The sequence below is a fragment of the Mercurialis annua genome, linkage group LG1-X (assembly GCF_937616625.2).
Source record: "Mercurialis annua linkage group LG1-X, ddMerAnnu1.2, whole genome shotgun sequence".
NCBI lineage: Eukaryota > Viridiplantae > Streptophyta > Magnoliopsida > Malpighiales > Euphorbiaceae > Mercurialis > Mercurialis annua.
Window position 1 is genome coordinate 67,919,366 of NC_065570.1, and position 24,987 is coordinate 67,944,352.

Genomic DNA, 24,987 nt, shown 5'->3' on the forward strand with positions numbered 1-24,987 from the left:
CAAAATAAAAAATTTAATTTATATTTTATTTTTTAATAAAGAGTATTTATAAAGAGTCCACAATAGATGCTTTTAAAGAGTGAAGTTTATATATTTGGCAATATTATAAATTTGGATGGAATATGAAGTTATTCAACACCGTGTGATATTAAAATGGTCATTTCTCTCATTTACACAGATAAGTACTTTTCTATTCTTTTTCTATTCAATTTCAATTATAAATTGATGATTAATATTTATGTAGTATTAGTTTTATGATTACTGTTAGAACTTTTGTGCATATATATTGATTAACTTTGTCCTTTAAATTTGCTAGATAGCAAGCATTAAACAAAATAAGTTTAATGACAAATTTATTTTTAAGGTTAAAACTTTTGGGTTAGATTTGATTCTTATTAGCCATTTTCAATTTGCACTTAAATCCAAATTTGAAATTTCCACTCGGTAATTTCATTTAATACAAATAAATTTAATTAATATATATTTATATTTATCTCTTTTTTTTAAAAAAAATAAACTTGTCATAGCGTGATTTTAATCAACTATACTATTCAAGTACATTATTTCAATTTTGTATCAGTCCTTTATCTTTTTTTTGAGAATGTATTAGTCCTTTATCTAAAACTAATTAATACTATTATCAACTTTTGATATTTTAAATAAATATTGAGATATTTGATCGTTTAGTAATGTTTCCATATTCAATTTATCTAGTATGGCGGTAGTACAAAATCTAATTTTCATGGCCGTTTCTATAGTTACTTTGTGTTTATTTATTTTATCTACTTCACTATTGTATGAATGTCATTACTATTCATTTAATAGTGATAAGTTGATAAAATAATATTTATTTTAAAAAAAAACAAAGTAACTATAGACCTATTTTAATGGCAAATAATTTGTTTTATTATTTTTGCTTCGATTTGGCTTTTTCAATTGTGGCATGGGCATGATGGTTCCTTGGCAGTGGATGCACTAGGACTACAACAGCAATGGAGGAGTTGTTAATTTCAGACATCGTCGTCAAGAATGCTGGAGTAGTTTTAGTTGATATCTTTGATCTAGTTTTTCGATTTTCGAAAATTAGATTTTAATTGGGTGGCCCATTCGGTGGCTAAAAAGCCCGTGTGGATGACTGTTTTGCAGTTCTCATCATTTTATTTTGGAATGCTTACTCAGTAGTGTTGAGAAGTTATTTCCTATTTGTATATATATCTTTCTTCATTTAATGAAGTTCAATCTTTGACACAAAAAAAAAAATATCAAAAAGTAAGAAAATTTTAAAAATTAAAACTTGAAAAGTTAAAAGTTAAACAAAATAATAAATAAATAAATTAAATTAGGTAAACAATTGAATTTCATAATAATATAATTTTTATTTTTATTTGTATGAATATAAATATAAATTTTTAAAACTAAGCTAAATTGTGTGTTATTTCAATTGAATCTTTTACTCATTTCCATGCGTGTTCCTCTCTTCTACTTGTACATTTCGTGGAGCAAAACTTCGAGAAATATCAAAGTTAAATATTCCGCATCTCCACCAAAGTATCTTCTCATTCACTCTTACATGCCACTCCACCAACTTTTAATTTTCTTCTTCTTTTATTCTTACAAATTTAATGGGGTTCTTGCTACTATTTTGGTCATATATTTTCACCAATTCTCTTATTTTTACTCTCTCTTTGACCTCAGTTACTAGCAATGGGACTGATCTTCACGCCCTACTTCAATTTAAATCCAAAATTACTCATGACCCATTTCAAGTTTTCACCTCTTGGAATGAAACCACCCATTTTTGTCACTGGCACGGCGTCGCCTGCGGTGGCCCTCCTCCCCGCCGCCGGAGAGTCACCGTCTTAAACTTGCAGTCTTTACAGCTTTCAGGCTCTATATCACCTTATATAACCAACTTAACCTATATGGTGACACTAAATCTTCAGAATAACAGCTTCAGTCATGAAATCCCTGAACAGATTGGGTATTTGAGTAAGCTTGAAGAACTCAAATTGAGTAATAATTCTTTAACTGGCAAAATTCCAACAAATATAACAAAATGCTCGAATCTGATTGTGATTCGGTTGGGTTATAATAAGCTACATGGAGTTGTTCCTGAGGAAATTGGTGCACTGTCGAAGCTACAAGTCGTTTCCATGCCTGTAAACAATCTGACTGGAAAAATCCCTGATTCGATTGGGAATTTGTCGCAGCTTCATAATTTGTTTCTGTCTGGCAATCGATTGGTTGGGAAGGTATGTTTAATTATTCTTTAACACTCAAAATTGCAAAAACTCCAAACTCCATGAATTATTTCTTTGTGCATTCTTAACCTTTTTTTGTCAATCACTTTTCTTTGCAATTCATAGGCGGATGGAGATAGTTTTATTTTTAATTTATATATCTATTGAAATTTAATTTTAGTGTTATAATTATTAAATACCATCAATTTTTAAATCAAAACTACTTATCAAAGACCAGACAGGACCGGCCGGTTGAACTGCAAACCGGCGAGCTATCAGGTCCCGGAAACCGGTGCCATACCGATTCGGCCACCGGTTTGGTTTATAAAACACTGCTCAAAGTAATTAAAAGATAATATTCTTAAACTCATTTTTTTGGTATTATTCTACAAATTTTAAATAAATATTTTTGAATTTATTTATCAAATTCAGTTTTGAAATAATAAAACTTATAACTAGTTCATTTATAAATAACTTAATTATTAAATAATTTAATAATATTCTTGGCGACAAACAAAAGTAAATAGAAAATAGATATTGATAATATTAGTAATAATGTAACTACATAATATTTTTAAAATATTAAATACCTATTAAAAAATTATGAAAAAGGTATTTCAGGTATAAGAATGTCATATCATTTATAGGCGTAAGACTTTCGTTCAGGCCGTGGTTTGCCTGTTTTAACTTTAAAAAATGCATACTAACTCCCGCTAATCTCCGCTAACAACTAACTCTATAATAGGTCTATTTCTGATTAAAAAAAATTAGGGAGAGAGTGCGTTTGTAGGAGAAATTGAGCCCAAGACATGGCAAATTACTATCAAACGCTTATACCATTTGAGATATTACCTCATTGGTGGCGTAAAAACAATTTAAAAATCTCGATTACTATGAGAACTTTAGTCCAATAAATGGCCAAATGTCATAAAAAGACCAAACCTTTCATAAATTTTTTACAAAAGTCCTGATCTTTCAATTTTGTCGATTTTGGCCAAAAATAGATTATTTGGTTTCAATTGTGACCAACTCTCAATTTGATTTCAATTTGCCTATGTGGCGCCTACGTGGCATGCACATATATTGAAAGGTCAGGATTTTTGTGAAACCAAATAATCTATATTTGGCCAAAATCGACAAAATTGAAAGGTTAGGACTTTTGTGAAACCAAGTAATCAGTTTTTGGCCAAAATCGGCAAAACTGAAAGGTCAGAACTTTTGTGAAATTTTTGTAAAAAGTTTGGCCTTTTTACAACATTTGGCCATAAATTTGTTAATTGTTATACCACTAAAACTAAAAAATAGCACCTAATTAAATATGTTATTTCCAACAAGGTACCTGAGTCTCTACGCCAATTGAGCAAGCTGCAAGCGTTGGCTCTTAGATCAAATGAGCTTTCCGGTACAATTCCATCACTTTTCAATATTTCTTCTCTCCAAGATTTAGACATAGCACAAAATCATTTCCATGGAAATCTTCCATCAGAATTCGGACTGTTGCTTCCGAACATTCGATGGTTAGCAATTAGCTCTAATGAGTTCACAGGCAAAATTCCTGCTTCATTCTCTAATGCCACAAATCTTGAATTATTGTCTCTGATCGAAAATAATCTTACCGGAGAAGTTCCTTCTCTACCAAAGTTACATAAACTCCGGGTTTTTGCTGTTACTTCCAACAATCTCGGAACAGGAAAAGCTGACGACTTGAACTTTCTCCGTTCTATGACCAATGCAACAGCATTGGAAGAACTGGGCGTTAATGGAAATAGTTTTGGAGGATTCTTACCTGAAACCATATCCAATCTTTCTATTAATCTGAGAATATTGTTGCTCGATAACAATCGAATAATTGGAAGCCTTCCATTCGACATAGGAAATCTTGTCAGCTTGGAAGATTTTGAAATTTGGAATAACCAACTCTCAGGTTTCATTCCAGAGAGTATTGGTAAGCTTCAAAATCTAATTGTATTGGCTTTGAACAATAATATGCTTTCAGGAAATGTTCCATCCTCTGTCGGAAACTTGACGAATTTAATTCAATTTCTAGTGCAAAGTAACAATCTTTCAGGAAGAATTCCATGGAATCTTGGCAGCTGTCAAAATTTAGTTGGATTGGATCTTTCTCAAAACAATTTTGTTGGCTCCATACCATCTGAAATTTTAAACATTTCTTCATTGTCAGTCTATTTTGATTTATCTGGAAACAAGTTGTCCGGAAACTTGGCAATTGAAGTAGGAAATCTGAAAAACCTCGGAGAACTCGATGTTTCAGGAAACGAGTTATCAGGTGAAATTCCAAGCAATCTTGGTAATTGCATAAGCCTTGAGATACTACATATGGATGGAAATAATTTTCAGGGGCTAATACCTTCATCTTTGAGTTCACTGAAGGCTCTACAGATTTTAGATCTATCTAACAATAACTTGTCAGGTGAAATTCCTGAATTTCTGTCAAGTTTTGGTGCATTGCAGTATTTGAACCTCTCGTACAACAATTTTCAAGGCATAATGCCCAGCAAAGGCACACTCTTTCAGAATGCAAGTGCTATTTCAGTTGAAGGAAACAATATGCTTTGTGGAGGAATTTCTGAATTCCAATTACGCGTATGCAATTCAAGAACGAACAAGAAGATTAGATTGAAAATAGTGATCGTTGCTGTTTTATCAGCATTTTCAGGAATCGCATTGTTACTGTTTATTAGTTGCTGGTTCTGCAGGCAGAAGAAAGTAAAAGAAACAAGTGATCAAGCCTACTTTTCAAAGAAGAAGATGATGGAACTATCTTATCAAACACTCCATAACGCTACTGATGGATTTTCTTTAGACAATATGATCGGAATGGGCGGTTTTGGATCAGTCTATAAAGGCAGACTTAACAGAGGAGAAGAAGAAGAAGTAGCAGCTTTAATTGCTGTCAAGGTGTTTAACCTTACACATGGTGGTGCTGTCAAGAGCTTCTTAGCGGAATGTGAAGCTTTAAGAAATATCAGACATCGAAATCTCGTAAAGGTAATAACTGCATGTTCGAGTGTTGATTATCACGGAAATGAGTTTAAGGCTCTGGTTTATGAGTTCATGATCAACGGTAGTCTAGACAAGTGGCTGCATTCGGAAACAAGAAAGTTGAACATTCTGCAGAGACTAAACATAGCTATGGATGTTGCGTGTGCGCTTGATTATCTGCATCATCATTGCGAACCACAAATTGTTCATTGCGATCTGAAACCGAGCAATGTTCTTGTTGATGAAGAGCTTATAGGACATGTGGGTGATTTTGGGTTAGCTAGATTCATTCTTGAATCATCCCAAAGTAATTCTACTCAATTCAGCTCTATTGGAGTCCGAGGAACAGTCGGTTATGCTCCCCCTGGTAATCATCATTTTTTTCCCTTATATTTCTTGCTACGCTACTTTTATATATATTATTAGAATGATATCATTTTAAAGTTTGGTTTTCCGGTCATTTGATTAGTCAATAGTGGAGAAACCAAACTATAACCCAAAACTAAATTTGTTGCTCATTTACATCCATATCAAACAATTTTAATTATTTTAACCAAACTGGAATGAAGAAAAGGGTTTAATTTGATTTTTGCTCGATTTAATATAAAATGTATATGACTATTCGGATGGCAGAGTACGGAATGGGAAATGAAGTTTCAACGTATGGCGATATATACAGTTACGGGATCATGTTGCTGGAAATGTTTACAGGAAAGAGGCCTGTAGATGATATGTTTAAAGAAGGTTCAAGTCTTCATAACTATGTAAAGACTGCTTTGCCAGATCAAGTGGTCGAGATTGTCGATCCAATTCTACATTCCGAAATCGAAGAAAGTGAGACGAGCATCGACAGTACTGATAATGAGATATGCACAAGCAGCAGTACTAACAGACTGACTGAGTGCTTGAATGTGATACTTCAAGTTGGAGTTGATTGTTCTGTTGATTCGCCTATAGAACGAATGAGCATTGTCGATGTTATCAGGCTGTTGAGATTGGTCAAAGACAAACTAGTTGGACTGGTCGGAACTGGAATTCGTAGCGAAAGACGGTCTTCAACTAGTGTTCAATCGAAAGAAAAGAAATACTACGGATCCGATATAACCAAATAGCAAATTGTTTATGTTATGATTGTGTAGTGATAGAATAATACATATGATAATTTGAGAAGATGCAATTCATTTTTTGTTTAAATTAAATATTTAATTTATTTCAACATGTTATTTTAATTTGTTTATTCCATTTTTATCAAACAATAGTTTTCAAAATCCAAAAACAGTTTCGTTAGACTAATTTTCATATATGTAACCACATTGAATACCACTTGAATTGTTAGAAATTAATATTATTTATAATAAGACACATTCCTTCTCTTCGTTTAAATCCCAAATACAGGAATGTCACAATCTTTTTCTAGTAAATTGAAAATATGCTCATCAGAAGGAAACAAAGCTTAGACTATGAAAACATAAAAAGAACAACCTCTCGCACCTTTCTAACTGCTCATATTAAACATTCCACTTTTAACTCATAAACACAAGTGAAAAATATTGTTCTTATTATTTCTTGGCAAAAAAATGGTTATTGTTTTCACATTAATTTCATCACTATTCCTTTTGATTTTTGCGACCTTAGTGACAGGAACTATCATTGAATCCTCCACTGCCGAACCTCATCGTAAACGGTTGGTTAGTAAATTGATTCACCGCGATTCGATTTCCTCCCCATACTTCAACCCCAAAGAGACAGTTGATGATCGCATAGAACGGACAATGAAAACCTCAGTGACCCGAATCGCCTACTTGTATGCGCAGACTAAAAGAAATGTCAGCTTGAATGATTTCCAGCTTAATCTTGTTCCCACTAACTATGAACCCTTGTTCATGGTGAATTTCTCTATGGGACAACCTCCTACTCCACAGCTAGCGATAATGGATACTGGAAGCAACATGCTATGGGTACAATGTGCCCCGTGTAAGCGTTGTTCCCGACACGCTGGTCCGCGGTTCAACCCTTCCAGGTCGTCAACGTATGCTGGTCTGCCATGCACAAACATTCAGTGCCGTTATGCTCCTCGTGCTGATTGTAACTGGTTGAATCAATGTACTTACAATCTAAGTTATGCAGCCGGTCCACCGTCAGTGGGATTGCTAGCTACTGAACAACTAATCTTTCAAAGTTCGGATGAAGGCCTCAATGTGGTTCCTAATGTGGTGTTTGGGTGTAGCCATGAGAACGGGGACTACAACGACAGACGTTTCTCCGGCATCTTTGGACTTGGAAAAGGAATCACATCTTTTGTAAATCAAATGGGTTCTAGATTTTCTTATTGCATTGGTAATATAGCTGATCCTCACTACAAATACAACCAATTAGTCTTTGGCGACAATGCGGACTTTGAAGGCTCTTCAACACCTTTACAAGTAGTCCGCGGCCATTACCGCATCACTCTAGAAGGTATTAGTATAGGAGGGATAAGACTCGTGATTGATTCTACAACATTTAGTAGGGATGGGAATGGAAATTCTGCATTAATTGATACAGGAACTGCAGTAACTTGGCTGGCTGATAATTTCTATAAAGCACTTGATAATGAAGTTCGTCGGCTCATGGATGGAGTGCTAACTCCGTTTTGGAGGGGGCCATTTCCCTGCTACAGGGGAACAGTGAGCCAAGACCTTATCGGGTTCCCAGTGGTGACATTTCACTTTGCTGGGGGTGCAGAATTGGATTTAGACACAGGAAGCATGTTCTATCAAGCAACGCCGGATATTCTATGCATGGCCGTGAGGCAAGCCAGTGTCTATGGTAAAGTTTTCGGAGATTTCTCCGTGATTGGGCTAATGGCTCAGCAGTACTATAATATTGCTTATGATCTTAACAGCTATAAGTTACTCTTCCAGAGAATAGATTGTGAACTCCTAGTTGACTAAATTATGTGTTCCCAAGGATCCATAATCAACATAATGTATACAAGTAAAATGATTTGCATATCTTATATTCTAATACGCGACGAGGCTATCATTTAACTCAAAAGGTAAATTACGGCCTCAATTTTCTAGCTTCAAAATCTGTATGTGTAATAATATGAACACATATAGTAACACAAAAGGAAAAGAAAGTATGCACGTACTTCTGTGAAAGTACTTACACCGGGTTGTCCAATTTTTGACCATAATTGTCAATAATTGGCAAGTGGTTGATCTTCTCAATTAGAATGGAAGTACTATTACGATCAGCTGGTTTAGTCATTTCATATGATGACACTTATCTAGTTCTTGTCTTCACAAACTTGCCTCGTGAAGCTTTCTTCTCCATCCTTTCTCTCTTCTTCCGAGTCTTTTCATCCTCCTCATTTCCCTTTAACACGGAATCATAAACCAGAGCAGACATAAACAGTTTGAATGCATTGATAGATTGGTAAAACTAGGAAAGAAAATGTACCTCAGACCCTTGTGGTAAAAATCCTTTAATAAAGCCAATTGATTGGTACAATCCAAAAGCTGGTATCTGAAAACAAAAAGAAATAGTAACTCGGTTGCATATCATATGTCAACCACCATAGGACATTTTTTTTTACATATATACGTGATTCAAGGCTGTCTGAAGATGAAAATGTCTGAATAAGTTCACATGAGCAACACCACTTTCCAAATGTCTGCAAAAAACTTTTTGTTTTTATTTTTATTTTTAGCACATTAAATTACTGATTTCTGTTTTAAAATTCCCTAAAGCTATACTGCCTATACATGCATCACCAGCCATACAACTCCAATGCACTAAGATGAAACAGTTTCAGCCGCACTAGTTTTCATATATAACAGAGTAAGACCATCATTAGGAGTCTACAACTTAACAAGACTAAGCGACTACAAAGATGCTCGGCCAAGAACAATCAACATATGGTTCCTAGCCTGCTCAAAGATGATCATAACATACAAAATACGAATAGTTATACTCTATTCAGCCAGTAGAAATCCAAAAGCAAGAAGAATCGAATATCACAAAAAATCAGTTTCCTCTTTTTTCTAAATTTTCAATTCTGGGTAATGACGGCTTTTTACTCTAGTTTAAAGTCATCAATTTGTATTGTCTGAAAATCTTCAATCTGAGATATCCATCAATAACATAAACACATTCAATTTTGCACAGTTTGATAAAATTAAATACCACAAATGGAAACACGTTATAAAATTAATTAACCTGAACTAAAAGAGGAATATTTCTTTTCTCATGCTTTAACAATTTCTTTAAACACATTCATGCTTCCAAACTTAGATTATTTAGTATATTCCACTCACTAGTTCTTCAATTCCAACATCTCAATGTCCTTAGAACTCTAAATTCTCTCCTATATCTATCAAACTTCAGTATAGCTCTCATTATTTTGCTTCATGCAAATAATTGACATCATCTTCTTGATGATGTTTCCTAAACTTACAATTTAATTTTCCTATTAATCTGCATTCATGATTTTTTATTTCTTACCTGAGCATCCATTGCAAAGCTATAAAATTATCCTTCACTACTAAGCAGTGGCGAAGCCACTAAGGGAAAATGGGGTGGTCAATTGATCCCATTTTGAAAAAGTTACATTAAAATATTTTACTAATTAGTCTATGACTATGTTATATTCATTTTTAATTTATTGAACACCTTAGTCTTTAAATTTATACTAATTTATAACTCGCTCCTGCTACTAAGCATAAAGCATCTTTGGTCATTCAAATCAAGATAATATCTGATAAGAAACTTAAGCACTTGGGATCTTACCACCAAATAAGTGTACCAAAACTTATTAGAAATAATGGACGTGAGTTGCACAAAGCTTGTAATGTAGATAATGTCATGCAAATAGCTGCAAGAAATTACCAAGACCAAAAGTGAGATGGCAATCTTCTAATAATGAAAACTAGCAATATGCATAAGGCTTTAGATCAAATAAATAAAGCTAAAATTATTAAGGAAAGAAATTAAACCAGAACAAGAAAAGCTAAACTTACCTTCACTAAAACAGAAAAGTGTCTTTTTTGTTTTAATTAAACAGCAAAGTTCAATGAGCCAAAATTACATGAAAAGGAACCTAACTTGCTCAGTTAATAACAAATGCTTTCTAAGCACACACTCTCCACTATTAATTGTTGGCTGCCACTATTCCATAGTTGATAATGATTGGCGAAGAACAGTCAGATGGCACTGGTTTCTTACTAAACAGCAAATGCAATAAATCAAAAATTAACGATTTCTCACATACTCAAGAACATAAAAATCATGTTTTATAATCTGAACTGGTCAATTAAATTGATATTGATTAGGCAGGAATCAATATGTTATTAATTATCTAATAAGTAATCACCCTCTCATTAGAAATTCAATACTCCTAATAAATTCCCAGTACTTACTTTTGCACGGAAAAGGTAAATTATGATCTAAACATTACTCATCATGTTCATCCAAATACGAGCACATCCAAGTCGATAACTCAACCATACCAATGAAATAAGACATAGGTACATTAGATTTATTCTTCTCCCATACACTGAAACAACTGTTATTTAGCAGCCAAAACAAGTTATTATCAATTTGAAACTTACCCACAAATACCGCCGGTACTCATATCAAAACCGCCATCAAGAAGCTCCCCATCATCAGCATATGCAGGTTTAGCCATTGAAGCAAGTTGTTGATAAGGAAGATAATAAGCAATAGAGGTCAAAACTAGCCCCAACCAATGTCCCCAACTAAAAGTTGAGTGAAAAATCAGCATTCTCACCAACACATAAATTACCTACATCATCAACACACACTATCATTATTCCAATATTATATTATCATCACTAACTAAACAGCAACAACACACAAAAAATTAAAGTTTTTGATAAATTGACAATAGCCCAGTTCATAATTATACCCAATTTTAACAAAATCAAAGAGAAATTGCACAATAAAGAGTTGATTTAAATGGGTATGAGTTGATTTACGTTGCAGGCGATTATGAGGTGGCGAAGATTTTTGATGTGGCGGGAGTTCTCTTCTTTGCGTTTTTTGGCTCCTTGATTTGCCATTTAATCGTCTCTGTTTCTTGTGAATTCAATTCTTTTGATCTGTTTGTCTAATGTCTAAAGCTTCAGCCTCTAAGCTAAATAATCAGTTTTGACCAAATTGAAACAGGCAAGAGCCAACAGAAGTAATTTAATTAATGAATAAAGGGTCGACGCGCTCCGTATTATTTATCCAGTTTTACTTTTTTAACAACTAATCCAACACTTTTTTTCTCTAAACAAAAAAAACTTTAAAACTTTTTATTTTTACGTCAAATTATTCTATAATTATATTTTTAAAACGCGTGAAATACAAATAGGAGGTGAGGAATGCGAAAAAAAAATTAGAAAGTTCCCTACTGCTGCGATAATATTATGCTAAACCTATATTTGCAATAAAAATATAAATTATGAATTAATCTAACCTAAAAATCAAAAAAATTGGGGTTAGTAGCTCAAAAAATTAAAATCAAAATAAATAACCTAGTGTCACAAATTCAGGAAGGAGCATTAGCCCTTTTTTCTTTGATTAATTGATTAAATAGACTCAAATTCGACCTATCTGACCCACTAATGGATAAACAAAATAAGAAAGAGTAAACGCCCCCCTAAACTTGTGACATAGGGTCATTTAACCTAATTTTTACTTTTTTAAACAGCTAACTTTAAAACTCTTCATTTTTTGGTCTGATTACCTCATAATTATATTTTTAAAACGCGTGAAATATAAATTGGATGTGAGCGATGCAAAAAAGAAATTAGAAAGTTTCCTAATTGTTGCGATAAAATTATTTTAAACCTATTTTTTACGATAAAAATATAAATTATGAGGTAATCTAACTCAAAAATGAAGAGTTTTGGGGTTAACTGCTCAAAAGTAAAAAATTGGTCAAATGACCCTGTGTCATAAGTTCAGGGGGCGCGTCTACCCTCTGTTCATAAACAAAATATAATTTTACATAAATGTCAAAAAAAATTATCGTGAAGTAAACTTCAATACATGAAACGACAGTATTAATAATATAGAGATTACAATTCCTTATCACAACGAGTGAGTGATACTAAAATCAAATGATGATACTGCAAAACAGTCATCTAGTCGGGCTTTTTGACTACCAAATAAGCCACTCAAAATATAGAGAAAATAACAAAAATATATAAAAACGGAGGAAAATAAGAAAAATACGTAATCTGCTGGAATATTACATCAACACCTGTAAAAATCCGACACAATACAAAGAATACGCACTCTCCATACAGCTGACACATCACATGGAGAGAGGAAGCGAGAATCATGCGGAAATCATTTGCCCAGCCAATTGATGCGGACTACCTATACAAAATGCTAACAACTAAACAGATTTGATTCTCACAAATCAAAATCACAACAAACACGGGATTCTTTTTTCTAATTGATCAAAACTGCCAAAAGTGAATATATGCATAAGATATACACATCATGATTCATCATCTTTTTCAAAACTAAACCATCATTGTTGAGGAACAAAGAAATTGCAAAGCTCAAGAAAAGGTAAGTGTTCCAATTTTTTTAATTATTCATAAATTACAGATCATATATGGAACCTATACTTATTATGTTTCGGCACAGTGGGCAATGTATTGTAAATAAATATATAGATTTTGAAATTGTCGGAATGATGATTCAACAAGATACAACATATTTGAAAATATATAATGGAATCGAATTAGATCTACAAGAACAACAAATTGATATCAAGTATCAAGTTAAAATTCAATATCCACCATTAAAATTTGTAGATGGTTCAAGCTTCAAGTTTTACATGGAAATCAAGAAAAATGAGAAAGACTTTATCATGTAAGATCTTTACATAGTTGTTCATAGTGATACATTACTGGTACAAGCATAATAAAAGAGTTCAAAAAGTATTTCTACAGGTATATCATATTCAAATTACACTAACAATCATCCAGTTACAGAAATGGACACGGATACATCTCTGATACAGATAGCATACAGTTGTACCTACTTAACAATCAGAAAGTATGCTACTCTTCTTGTAAAGGACGGTGTTGAAACCAGCAACATGAAGGAAAAAGAAATGGTGACAGAAGAGAAAAGTGCACAAACAGTAACTAAGCTACTACAAGAAATTAAATTAAGAGTTGGTCAATCTTTCAAAAGCAAAACAGTTATACAAACATGCATGAGATTTCATGCAATCAAGCATCACTTATCAACAAAGGACTGCAAAATCATGTCAAAAGCAGCTTCTACTGAAGTTTCTTACAACTCTAAAAATTTCTTAGATCCACTTCTTGCACTCCCAAAATTTTATATAGGTAATGCCCATGAATCTATTTGATATTATTCTTTTAAAATTATATTCTTAACTTATCTAATCATGTTTTATATGTGATATACATGGTTATATTAATATAGTGATTAGTAATATGATCGGTTAATTTATTATTTATAATAATAAATATAAAAAATACAAATTTTATACGATAAATCACACACACACACACACACATATATAAATATATATATATATTTCTTAATTATTTATTTATGTTTAAATTGTTAAGCGTGATTTTTCAATTTTTGTATTTATATTTATATAAATAAGTTAATATATAAATTATAATATTTTATATTTAATTAGAATTATAAAAAAAATTAGGTGGTTGATTAGAGAATTAAGAAATTTTTTTGATAATTAAAGTAGGAAAGATATATAGAATTTTTTTTCTCTCAATATAAATATTAGTAGTTGATTAGGATCTAAGAAGCACGGAAACTTCGATAAAGTTACGTTTTCCGTTTCGGAAACGTTTCGGAAATCGGAAACTTTTGGACACCCGTACGAAACGTTTCGGGCCGTTTCCGTAAATAATAAAAATTAAAAATTTGTAAAAAAATTAAAATTATTACCCATAAATAAAAAAATCTAACTTGTTACCCATAAATTTTACATTTGCATTGCCCACAATACATCAAATATACTTATTTGTGTTGAATTATATTATATTTTTTTGTATATTTATAAAATTTTAAATATTAGTATATTAAAATGAATTATTTTGTAATTATCATAAATATTTAGATAATATTTTTATAAATATATCCCTATATTTTTTTTATTTGCACGTTTCCCCCACGTTTCGTGTCCTTCATTTTGAAAAACTTTCGTTTCCCCGTGTCCGTTTCGTATCGTTTCCGTTTCCCGTTTCCGTTTCCGTGCTACATAGATTAGGATTATAGATAGAGCACTTTTTTTTTACAAAATAGAATCAATTATGAAGATTAAAAATTACATCAAGTGAAAGTCATATAACAAAAGTTATCTATATGATCTTTCTAAAATATGAGATATTAAATAATAAGCAACAATTCAAATACAAGCTATAAAAATTCAAAAAATAGAGAACAATCTAGACTTATGATCCCGACATTTAAACACAACGATTATGTTGAACGGGTGTTTAGATAGTTTCTTTTTCGATTTGCTCGACGAAACGCTTGAATCCGTTGAAGCCTACTATTCCGATCCCCATCTTCATTTAGATCCTAAAAAGATAGATCCACATCCTCACTATTTCTTAGATCTATAAAAGTTTGATCTAAATATCCAATAAACATTATGTTTTTGGAGATTTAAGAATATAAATAAAAGGAGGAAAATAAAAGACCTTATTATTTATTCAATAAAAATAAAATAAAGATTCAAATCAAAACTAAATTTTAATAAGGATTTATTGAAGGAATAGTAGATTTATAATAGTTATTAAATTAGGCGGAGAGAAGATGATTTTTCGATTAGCCGGAAAAATCATCTTCTCCTACCTTTAGTACAATAAAAAAAAGTGGAGTTTTTTTTTTCAGGGAGAGTAACTTTTGAGAGAGAGAGTCTTTTTTTTGCAATTTTTTTTTTTAGATAGAGCACTTGACCCGTAGAAGAAAGTTGGTTAGAGCCGCAACAAGTCTTAAAAAGACGTTTGTCGTAAAGCAAATGGCCAATGGTGCCTCATGCTTTTCATAGCATGATGAAACTTGCAGAGATACCATCATCTACTTTAATGTTTAAATATCCCTCCATCCCCTACTCGGCTAAACGGTTTTATAATTAATTCGAATATTGCAAATTTATTTTTAAATAATTTTTATTTATTTATTTATTGTATGATTTTATTAGCTTATTTAATATTAGTAATATAATAAAAGGAAAAAGACAGAGTATAATATAAGAAGTTAAATTAATTTTCTTATTTCTAATTTGATTTTTCAGTTATTTTAATTTTTAAAATGTCTAAACCGAATATAAATTGAAAACGTAGCTTCTACACAAATACAAACCTAACCAAATATATTCATTTAATAATCGAACTATTATTACAATTTTAGTTTGGTTTTCCTGGTTTAATTTAAGAGTCAGATTTGATTTTTACACACATCTAATTCTTTCATTTTAATATTTAAAATAAGAATTTAATGTTAAAAATAAAGCAAACCTAAATTTTTATATTTTATCACTTTTTATGCAGTTTTTAGCAGTATCAATAATCAATAATGTAATGCTAAACAAATAAACGAACATTACGTAAAGTATTTTATTTTAGCATATGATTCATATATATGTTAATAAACATGACTGTTAAAATAAAAATAATATTTTAAAAGGTGAAATTACATAGAAAATAACAAAAATAATAGTATCAAGTTAGTAATATATTTATTGGATTACAAAATATTTTATGAATTAGATTAGAATATTAGAAATTAATTAAATTTTTTGAATATTTTATAAGTTGAATTATGATCATTAATTATATTAATCGATAAAATAATATTAAAAAACTTACGTAAATATGTATATTTTCAATCTATTTAAAATAGGATAGATAGAGATATAAATATAGATAAATTTATTTTTTTATTAAAAAAAATATAGATAGATAGTAGATAAATAGATAGATAAGACATAGTTGACCAATAAAGACTGTACATTATATATTTTAAATTAGATATAAATTAGAAAAACACGTTGTTTAAATAAAATAAAATAGTAGAAAATAAATCAGTAGATTAAATAATTAATTTAACAAATCAGAGTCCAACAGCAATCACAGTGGCGTACTCGATATAAATCAGAGCTTCGTGTTGTGTTGCTCCGACTAAAATCTCCTTTTTCTTCAAACTTTCAACAAAAAAACTCTTCAAAGTCTCTTCACATTAATTTATCCTATAATTGGGTACCTGTTTCTTATCTCTGTAACCCATCATCAGGTATAATTCTATGAACTTTGCATGTTAATTTAATCAATTGTTTCATCAATTTTAATTTGATTTTTGTTCTTTCCATGCCATGTTGTTGCTTCGGCTAATCTATCCGTGACTTAATTATCTTATCTTTTTAGTTTCAACAATTTAGTTGAATTGAGTTGTAAATGTGTCAGGATTTTTGTTGTTATTTTTGGCAGAGATAAAGCTGTAAAAGTTTCTGCTAATTTTAGAATGAGAAGTAGAGTTCTTCTCCGGTCAGCACGCCGACTTCTATCCGCAGTTCAAAACCAAGATTACTGTTACTATAATTCGTCTCTTAAAGCCCAGCAAAACCACTATCAATTTTTGCATACCAATTTTATTAATAATAAACCCTTCAGTCGCGGTGATATATTTCTTGGCTTGAATTCTATCGTCAATTCAAGAACTTTATCTTCGGATGCTGCCGTAAAGCTTTCGAATGGCGGTATGTTGTTGCTTTCCTTTTGAGTTTTGTAATTAGAGAAGGGAATTTAAGAATCTGAAAACGAATTGCTGATTGTAGTTGGGTTTGTGTTTTCTATGTTTTTATTGGTTCAATCCACAGATGCGAGCCGAGGAGGGCCTCTTGTAGAGTACGAAAGACGAATTGCTGCTGGTGAGCTGATGGATGGTGATAGCTGTCAGGTATTGCTGTTAAATTATAATGCCCCAACTGTATATGTATGTGATGATTGTATTTTCTACGATTTCAGTTTCATATTGGAGATTGGGAAATAAGAAGATTCGTGAAATATACTGGAAATTTAGCATCTTTAGACTAGTTTTTTTAATCGTCTTTGTTGATAAATAGTTGTGAAACCATCTATAGTTTGTGTTCAGCAGAGCTAAATATAAATTTTACTGTGGCTTGTGGGTTAAAAATTACTTGCATGGCTGAAGGTATACTAAACCTGATTTTCACAGGTAGGCACTTTAAGAGAGCTTCAAAGGCTTTATGATGCGATTTTTGAGTCAGCTGATGCTTGCAAGTTGGACCGCTACACTGCTTCTGACAAATCAGGAAGGTATCTTTTTTCATTGTGTTCCTCATGTTATGTATTTCCTTTTCCAAGTTATGTTAGATTATGGCAGGTATCTGTTCTACTTCTTATCTTGCAAATGTCTATAATTTTGTTTCTAAATTGGGAGAGAGATTTTAATTTCACATCCTACTTCGCCTGTTATGGCTCATCACGCTATTTTTATTCACATTCAGGAGTAGGTGGTTGTGGTCGCGTTTCTTGCCACAATCTTCATATTCACCGGTTAAAGGACTATATCTTTATGGAGGAGTGGGCACTGGGAAGACTATGTTGATGGACTTATTCTTTGATCAACTGTAAGCTTGTCATGTATTTTTTTTTTTACTACAATACTGTGGAATTATTGAGAAATTAATAATAGTATGCAAAAGTTTAGCTTGTCATTCATGTGATGCTGATTCTCTTCCCAGGCCTGACAATTGGAGGAAAAAGAGGATCCATTTTCATGACTTCATGTTGAATGTCCATAGCCGCTTGCAAGTAAGAATCTAGTTCTCGCTTTGATATCCTTAAAGATTTGTTGTCGGACATAAAGTTTCCAAGTTAGCTTTTTGGTAGCTAGAGTTATTTATTTCTCATCATAGTCTGTCTGTTAGATTGTCTACACTGGTAGGTTTTCTGAAAATATTAACACATATGGAGCATATGATTAATTACTAATACTATTATTTTCATTTATTCTATGTTTCCATCCAAATTCTAGAATTAGAACTTTCTAATTATGAACAGGCTGCGAGTTTACTCCAGTTTTCAGATATTACCCTGTCAACAGTGCTTTCTTATCTGAAACTTGATAAGTTAGATGAAGTGATTGTTAAACTGTTGCAGAAACATAAAGGCGTGGCAGATCCACTTGAAGTTGTGGCTGGAGAAATATCTGATGAGGCTGTTTTATTATGCCTGGATGAATTCATGGTATAATAATGGTTTCCCTATGCTTGTTGGTTGAATCTATCCATATACTCTCTTATGATAATATACTTATATACTATGAATGGTCTTTTACAGGTGACTGATGTTGCTGATGCATTAATATTAAATCGTCTATTTGGACATTTATTCAGAAATGGCGTTGTAAGCTTATTTTAATTTAGTTTCATGTACGATCTTCCAAGAATAATATAAAATTGTAACTCATGTGCTTATGCATAATGGAAGCAAGTGTAGATTCTCGTTGCAACCTCAAATCGGGCTCCAGATAATTTATATGAAGGTGGATTACAGAGGGATCTTTTTCTGCCTTTCATCGCAACTTTGAAGGTATGCACGTGTATAAAACCTTACTGGATTGCTACGCTAGGTGAACTTCTTGTAAGATCATGTATGTTATCCTCATTAAATAGGAGAAGTTAATATCTGGTTTGGTTTGTATCTTTGTAGGAAAGATGTGTGAGTCATCAAATTGGTTCATCAGTAGACTACAGGAAAATGACATCGGTGAGTTATATTAATCTCTATTGATTTGCAAACAGTTTGTAGCTGTTGATTTTCACATTTAGTTAAATTTCGTCAACTTCATTTAATATAATGGCCTGCAGGCTCAAGAAGGATTCTACTTTGTTGGCGAGGATTTATCAGACCATCTTAAGCAGAAGTTCCAAGAATTAATTGGGGAGCAAATCGCGGTTCCTCAAGAGGTGGAAGTAGTAATGGGAAGGAAATTACTGGTATGTGCTGTTATGCATTATACTGAAGTGTAGAAAGTAGTGACTGGCAATCTGATTTGTTTATTTCTAAATCCAATCAGGTTCCACTGGGCGCTAATGGATGTGCATTTTTTAACTTTGAGGAACTTTGTGACAGACCTCTTGGAGCTGCAGATTATTTTGGATTGTTCAGTGAGCTGCACATTATAATTATGATAGATTTTTCAAGTTTGTTATGCAGCTTTTTCTAGGATCAAGTCTAACTGGAATTTGTTATCTTCTGTCTCTGTGTAGAGAACTTTCATACCCTGGCATTGGAAGGTATCCCGATCTTTGGGCTTCACAATAGGACGGCAGCATATCGCTTTGTAACTTTGGTAGATGTACGTGTATCCTTTCCTGATTGGTTGAATTTCAAGTTTGGATCTTATTGTATGAGCTTTGTCTCACTGTAGACATACAGATGCAAGAATCTTACAAAAAAAAGATTCCTCAAAAGTCGTTTTCTATGTTTATAGGTGATGTATGAAAACAGGGGCAGGCTACTGTGTACAGCTGAAGGAAGTCCCGTAGAACTTCTCCAAAGGGTAATTACAGTTTCTGATGCACAGCAAATGGCACCGAGAACCTCTACAAGATCAAGAAGAAACGATGAAGTTGATTTATGTGTAGACAATGAACTCGGATTTGCTAAAGACCGGACCATTAGCAGGTAATTTTGGTATTCAGATATTGTGAAACCATTTGATTTCTATATGCAGTTAATATTGCAGTTTCTACTGGTTCTACTATGCACAAATACAGGCACAAAACCGAATTACTTTATCTCTTTAACCAAACCGAACGAAAAATCAATTTTAATTAAAATTGAATTAACCGAATCAATCAACATCTAAAAAATGCAATACGGAACCGAATTTCTCATAACTCTTGTACTTAGTTTATATTAAAATTGGTGATCTTTAGAGAATGTGATAGAAAATGACTAGAAAATGACAGATTTGTTTCGGTCGGTTTGAAAATATAAAAATATTGGTTGTTCGATTCAGTTCGATTTTGAAAGGAAAAAATTGTAGTTCATTTTTGGTAGATACCAAACTGAAAAATTATCAAGTCAAAATTTTGATTCAGTTTGAAGCGAATACACAATCCTAAATCTGGTACTTCCGATTCTTCAACTGTGATATTTGGATTGACATTAAGTGAAGTTGGAAAGTGTACTTGGAGGTCTAGTAGACGGAAAATTTCCTTCTTTCAGTAATCTCAGATTGGCTTTACATGGGTTTACAACTTTTCTTTTCAATGTTATCCACCAGTATATTGCACGGAAACCTGCCGAGTCTTATGTTTTGGTGTTTCATTTTTTGTTTTCAGCATTTTCTGAATCTTCAAAAGTTTAAATTTACGACTTATTTATAACATTTTTTTATTTTTCATTTCAGCGTTTTCTGTTAAAGTTTCCGTTTCTGTATTTTGTAATTTTTTCTGCTGCTAATTGTGGATTGTGTAATTTACCATTCAATGCAGATTAACAGAAATGAATAGTAAAGAATACTTGGAGCAGCATGCTGCCGCGTTAGCCTCAAAGCAGCACTGAGGCTGCCGAAGAGAAAGGACCCATTTACCATTATTCCAATTTCCAACCCATTGTTGTCAAAATAAATTAGGTTTTAACCAATTGAGTTTAGGTTTTATTAAAATCCTTTAGTTAGTTGAATAAAACTAACTTATTGTCTGTGAATTACAGCCTTAGCAGGTTGATGTAACAAAAATATTCCAGATGTGCTTATATATACTTTTTTTTTCCAATAACTGTATTCAATTGAAATGCCAATAATTATTAGAGACACAGAATATACATATTTCATTCCATTTTGATTTAATGTCACCATATAATTTTTTTTCCATATTTGGAAAAAAGAGAGGCAATTGTCTTGTTCTTTATTTTCTGTTTTTTCTGCTTTTCGTAATATTTTTTAAGTGCAATTGTTCTTTTAAGAAACGAGACAAATCAAATCATAACTAGATTGTCATTAATTTGAAGCAATAAAACAACAGTTACATATATTTAAAAATGAAAAGCACTATTCTTAGCACCAAAAGTGATATTCTGCTATAATTTTAAGGCTTAATTTCTTAAAAAAAATCCACCTTGCATTTTTTTCGTTTATACCCCTGACCTTATAAAAACACCATTTGTACCCAATTTCGAGTTTTTATGTTTCATCTCTACCCAAAAGCATTAAATTGTACTTTTTTCATTTGAAAAAGAGTTTAAAACAATCCTTCATTTTTAACTTATATATTAATTATATTAATGTTATTAATAGTACAAAAATACCATCTTCTTCAAAAAAATTAAAAATAATAATAATTTTTTTAATTTTTTAAAAAAATATTTCCGAATTTTTTTTTAATTTTTTAAAAAAATATTTCCGACAAAAAAATTAAAAATAATAATATTTTTTTTAATTTTTTTATTATTTTATAAAATTAAAAAAATTAATTAATTATTTGGATGTATTTGATTATTTTTTAAGTTTAAGGATTTATCTGTATATTTTAAAATAAAAAAAAGTATGTTTTAAACTCTTTTTCAAATGAAAAGAGTACAATTTAATGGCTAATAATCCGCCATGGCCCCTGACTTTAGGGGTACCTTACGCTAAACCCCCTGATCTAAAAAAACCTGCCGTAAACCCCTTAAATTTTATCTAATAATCAGCTAAACCCCTTTTCGCATAAATTGACCAAAATACCCTTTAAATCTATAAATAAATACAAACAAACCAGACAACTTCAATCTAACCACACTTAAAACCGATCCAATCAAATCAAACCGAACAATAATCAAACCTAAATTTATTTAAAAATTAAATAAATAATTATTTTTAATTTAAATAATAAAAAAAAAATTCAATCAGGTGAGCAGACCCACCGGCGTGGGTCTGCTGGGTGAGTCTGCTCTCCGGTGAGCAGACCCACCACGGTGGGTTTAAATTAATTTAAAAAAAATTATTTTTTTATTTAAATTAAAAATAATAGTTTATTTATTTTTTAAAATTAAATGAGTTATTATTTGGATAATTTTTTTGCGGCAATGGACGGTGGTGGCCGAAAAAAACCGGCGGCGGTGGGTGGAAGTTTTCGGTTGGATAGTTTGATTTAATTGAGTTGATTGGTGATTTAAGTATGATTTGGATGGTTTATGTCTGATTTGATAAGATAATGACTTTAGATTTGGTTAGATTAGGTTGGTTTGGTTTTTGTTATTGACCTTAGGGGTATTTTAGGTATTTTTGAGAAAATAAAGGGTTTGGGGCTGTTTTTTGGGGCGGTTTTAGGGTAAAAGGGGTTTAGCTGATCATTAGGTAAAGTTTAGGGGGTTTACGACAGGTTTTTTTAGATCAAGGGGTTTAGCGTAAGATACCCCTAAAGTCAGAGGCCATGGCGGATTATTAGCCCAATTTAATGCTTTTGGGTAGGGATGAAACATAAAAATCCAAAATTGGGTATAAATGATGTTTTTACAAGGTCAGGGTATAAACGAAGAAAAAGTACAAGGTGAGGGTTTTTTAAGAAATTAAGCCTAATTTTAATTATTTCAATTTTTACAATCATCTTGTCTGCAATGATTTGACGACCATTCTCTCATTTCTCAATATTAGAAATTCAATTAACTTATGCAGTTTAGGCTTTGTAAGAATTTGGAACTTTAAAATATGCTTAAAGATGTTGTTTTACAAGTTTTTTCTCCATCAACAGTCTTCTTTTACGAGTGTATTTAAATAAATACAAATGTTGCAAATAATTTTTATTTATGAATTGTCATTATCTAAATTTCTTTTTTTTCTTTTTTTTAGACATATGCTTCTGAAAGAGGTATCTTTCAATTCAAACAATCCTTAACTTTCATTTTCCCACGATCATTTAGTTGGACTACTCCATCATCCATATTCATTACTATACTAAAAATTTATGGCTTAGCAATCGAATAAACAAATGGTGCTCAAAATATTATAAAAATTGTTAAAGGTAGTTTTTTTTTCTTATCTTAATTTGAGATGGTTATATTTATTGCCATTCATTTAATAAAATTATTCATCTTTAATTTTTACGAATATATAATTAGATCGTTCATAAAATAGCCATTAAATTCATATTTATTCATTTTTATTTGGAACAACGCATTATTTCTTAAGATGATCATTTTTCTATCTATATATTGTTATTTTTGAAAAAGAAAAACTAAAGAAGGCGGAGTACATCATAACGGTTTTACAATAGACCATATCCAACTGTAAGTTAGGACTACGGCTGAGCCGAACCAGACCCAAAAATTAAACTGAACTTTGTTGTTTGGTTCGGTTTTTTGGTGAAAACGGTTTGGTTCGGTTTCTACTTTAGGTAAAGTCTGATGTTCAGTGTTCGGTTTGGTTTGGGTGTTCTGAAAATAAAAAAATAAAAAAAAAACTGAATGAACCGAACATTAATATAAAATATATAATTTAAAAAATAATAATAATAATAATATATATATATATATATTTTGTCTTTACATCTTAATTATTGTTGATATATGAATTAATAATTGTTATTTAAACATATATGGAAGCATAATTAGACTCTAATTATTTAATATTTAAATTAATTTTAATATAAAAAATAAAATAAAAAACAAATTCAGTTTTAACTGAACCGAACCGTACCGAACTGAAATTTATAGTTTAGTACAGTTCGGTTTTTTTGTCTATAAACTAAAAATTTGATTTGGTTCGGTTTGAAATTTTTTTACTCATCCCTTTAGGACCCTAATTCAAGACCTGGCTCTCCTCAACTTGCACTTTTTCATCCTCTCCCTCTAGGACACGAACCGATACTCAACCCTTTGGTTCGTGTCCTACATTCGCAAAAGAGAGAGTACTAACCTCAGACCACCACCTCCTAGAAATGGAGTTAGCTTAAAAAAAAGTTGATTTAATCAAATTTAAAAAATAAAACAATTGATTTTTAAAAAATTATAAAAAATTAATAATTGTAATGCAGAGTAAAAATAATAAGTATCCCTTAATTTACCTTACAAGAGAATAATAGATATGATGTTAAAAATATAAAATAATGTACCAACGGTAAACGGTTTGATATCGCTTAAACAAGGTTTCAGGTTCAAGTTTTATGAATGCAGAAAATCCCTGCTGACAGACACACTCACCATGTCTGGTGCGCAACGCGGTCGGATCTGGATTACTCAGGGCGAAGCCCTGGAAACCAAATGAGCACAAAAAATATATAAAGTAATGTATAGTTTAAAGAACCAACGAGCTGTAGTTCAAATGGTATAAGCGCTGGACAACAAACTGTCAAAGTCGTGGGTTCGTTTCCTCTCACAAGCGTTCCCCCCTCTCCAATTATCAAAAAAAAAAATGTATAGTTTAAAGAGTTATACTCACTAACTCTTTATAGTAGTCTCTCACTTTTTCTTTTAAAAAAATCCAACCGCCAATAGTTTAATTTTTTATTTTTTTCGACTGCCGTTAATGGTTTGATATTGTCGTTGGCGGTAGTTATTTTTTTTTCTGTTCACTTTATTTCCATAAAATTAAATAAATAGCCAACTCTTTTATTTTTATTCTTGATGGATTAATATTTATTGTTGAAAAGTGAATCAAAGATAAACTGAATACCTTTCAACAATGAAGATGAGATTATTTATGCGTTATATTTGTT

General features: G+C 31.5%; 4 protein-coding genes across 7 annotated transcripts; 3 read left to right on the plus strand and 1 right to left on the minus strand.

Annotated features, from left to right (window-relative positions):
* Positions 1-1,462: 1,462 nt before the first annotated feature.
* On the plus strand, positions 1,463-6,480 carry LOC126662082 (probable LRR receptor-like serine/threonine-protein kinase At3g47570). Its single transcript, XM_050355972.1, has 3 exons — positions 1,463-2,252; positions 3,576-5,610; positions 5,877-6,480. Exons 1-3 carry the CDS (start codon positions 1,623-1,625, stop codon positions 6,353-6,355), a joined length of 3,144 nt encoding a protein of 1,047 aa, XP_050211929.1. The 5' UTR covers positions 1,463-1,622; the 3' UTR covers positions 6,356-6,480.
* A 78-nt stretch (positions 6,481-6,558) lies between these two features.
* Positions 6,559-8,249, plus strand: LOC126665016 (aspartic proteinase CDR1). The gene has a single exon (XM_050357668.2). It carries the CDS (start codon positions 6,821-6,823, stop codon positions 8,174-8,176), a length of 1,356 nt encoding a protein of 451 aa, XP_050213625.1. The 5' UTR covers positions 6,559-6,820; the 3' UTR covers positions 8,177-8,249.
* Positions 8,250-8,267: 18 nt separating this feature from the next.
* Positions 8,268-11,433, minus strand: LOC126665017 (uncharacterized). Of its 2 annotated transcripts, XM_050357669.2 has the most exons (5): positions 11,225-11,429; positions 10,838-11,031; positions 10,017-10,101; positions 8,688-8,753; positions 8,268-8,603 (listed from the first exon to the last, which is right to left on the minus strand). In XM_050357669.2, the coding sequence occupies exons 1-5, from the start codon at positions 11,306-11,308 to the stop codon at positions 8,511-8,513; spliced, it is 522 nt and encodes a 173-aa protein (XP_050213626.1). In that variant the 5' UTR covers positions 11,309-11,429; the 3' UTR covers positions 8,268-8,510. The 2 variants fall into 2 exon arrangements, with proteins under 2 accessions (XP_050213626.1, XP_050213627.1); XM_050357670.2 differs by lacking the exon at positions 10,017-10,101 and having other exon boundaries at positions 11,225-11,433.
* Positions 11,434-16,376: 4,943 nt separating this feature from the next.
* LOC126665843 (uncharacterized) lies at positions 16,377-21,063 on the plus strand. 3 transcript variants are annotated; one of them, XM_050358773.2, is made up of 15 exons: positions 16,381-16,553; positions 16,748-17,016; positions 17,095-17,216; positions 17,496-17,596; positions 17,788-17,910; positions 18,025-18,094; positions 18,443-18,529; positions 18,623-18,688; positions 18,782-18,874; positions 18,995-19,051; positions 19,153-19,281; positions 19,362-19,452; positions 19,555-19,643; positions 19,779-19,972; positions 20,788-21,063. In XM_050358773.2, exons 2-15 carry the CDS (start codon positions 16,782-16,784, stop codon positions 20,855-20,857), a joined length of 1,527 nt encoding a protein of 508 aa, XP_050214730.1. In that variant the 5' UTR covers positions 16,381-16,553; positions 16,748-16,781; the 3' UTR covers positions 20,858-21,063. The 3 variants fall into 3 exon arrangements, with proteins under 3 accessions (XP_050214732.1, XP_050214730.1, XP_050214731.1); XM_050358774.1 differs by having other exon boundaries at positions 16,382-16,553; positions 17,137-17,216; XM_050358775.2 differs by lacking the exon at positions 20,788-21,063 and having other exon boundaries at positions 16,377-16,553; positions 19,362-19,447; positions 19,779-19,915.
* The last annotated feature ends 3,924 nt before the right edge of the window (positions 21,064-24,987 follow it).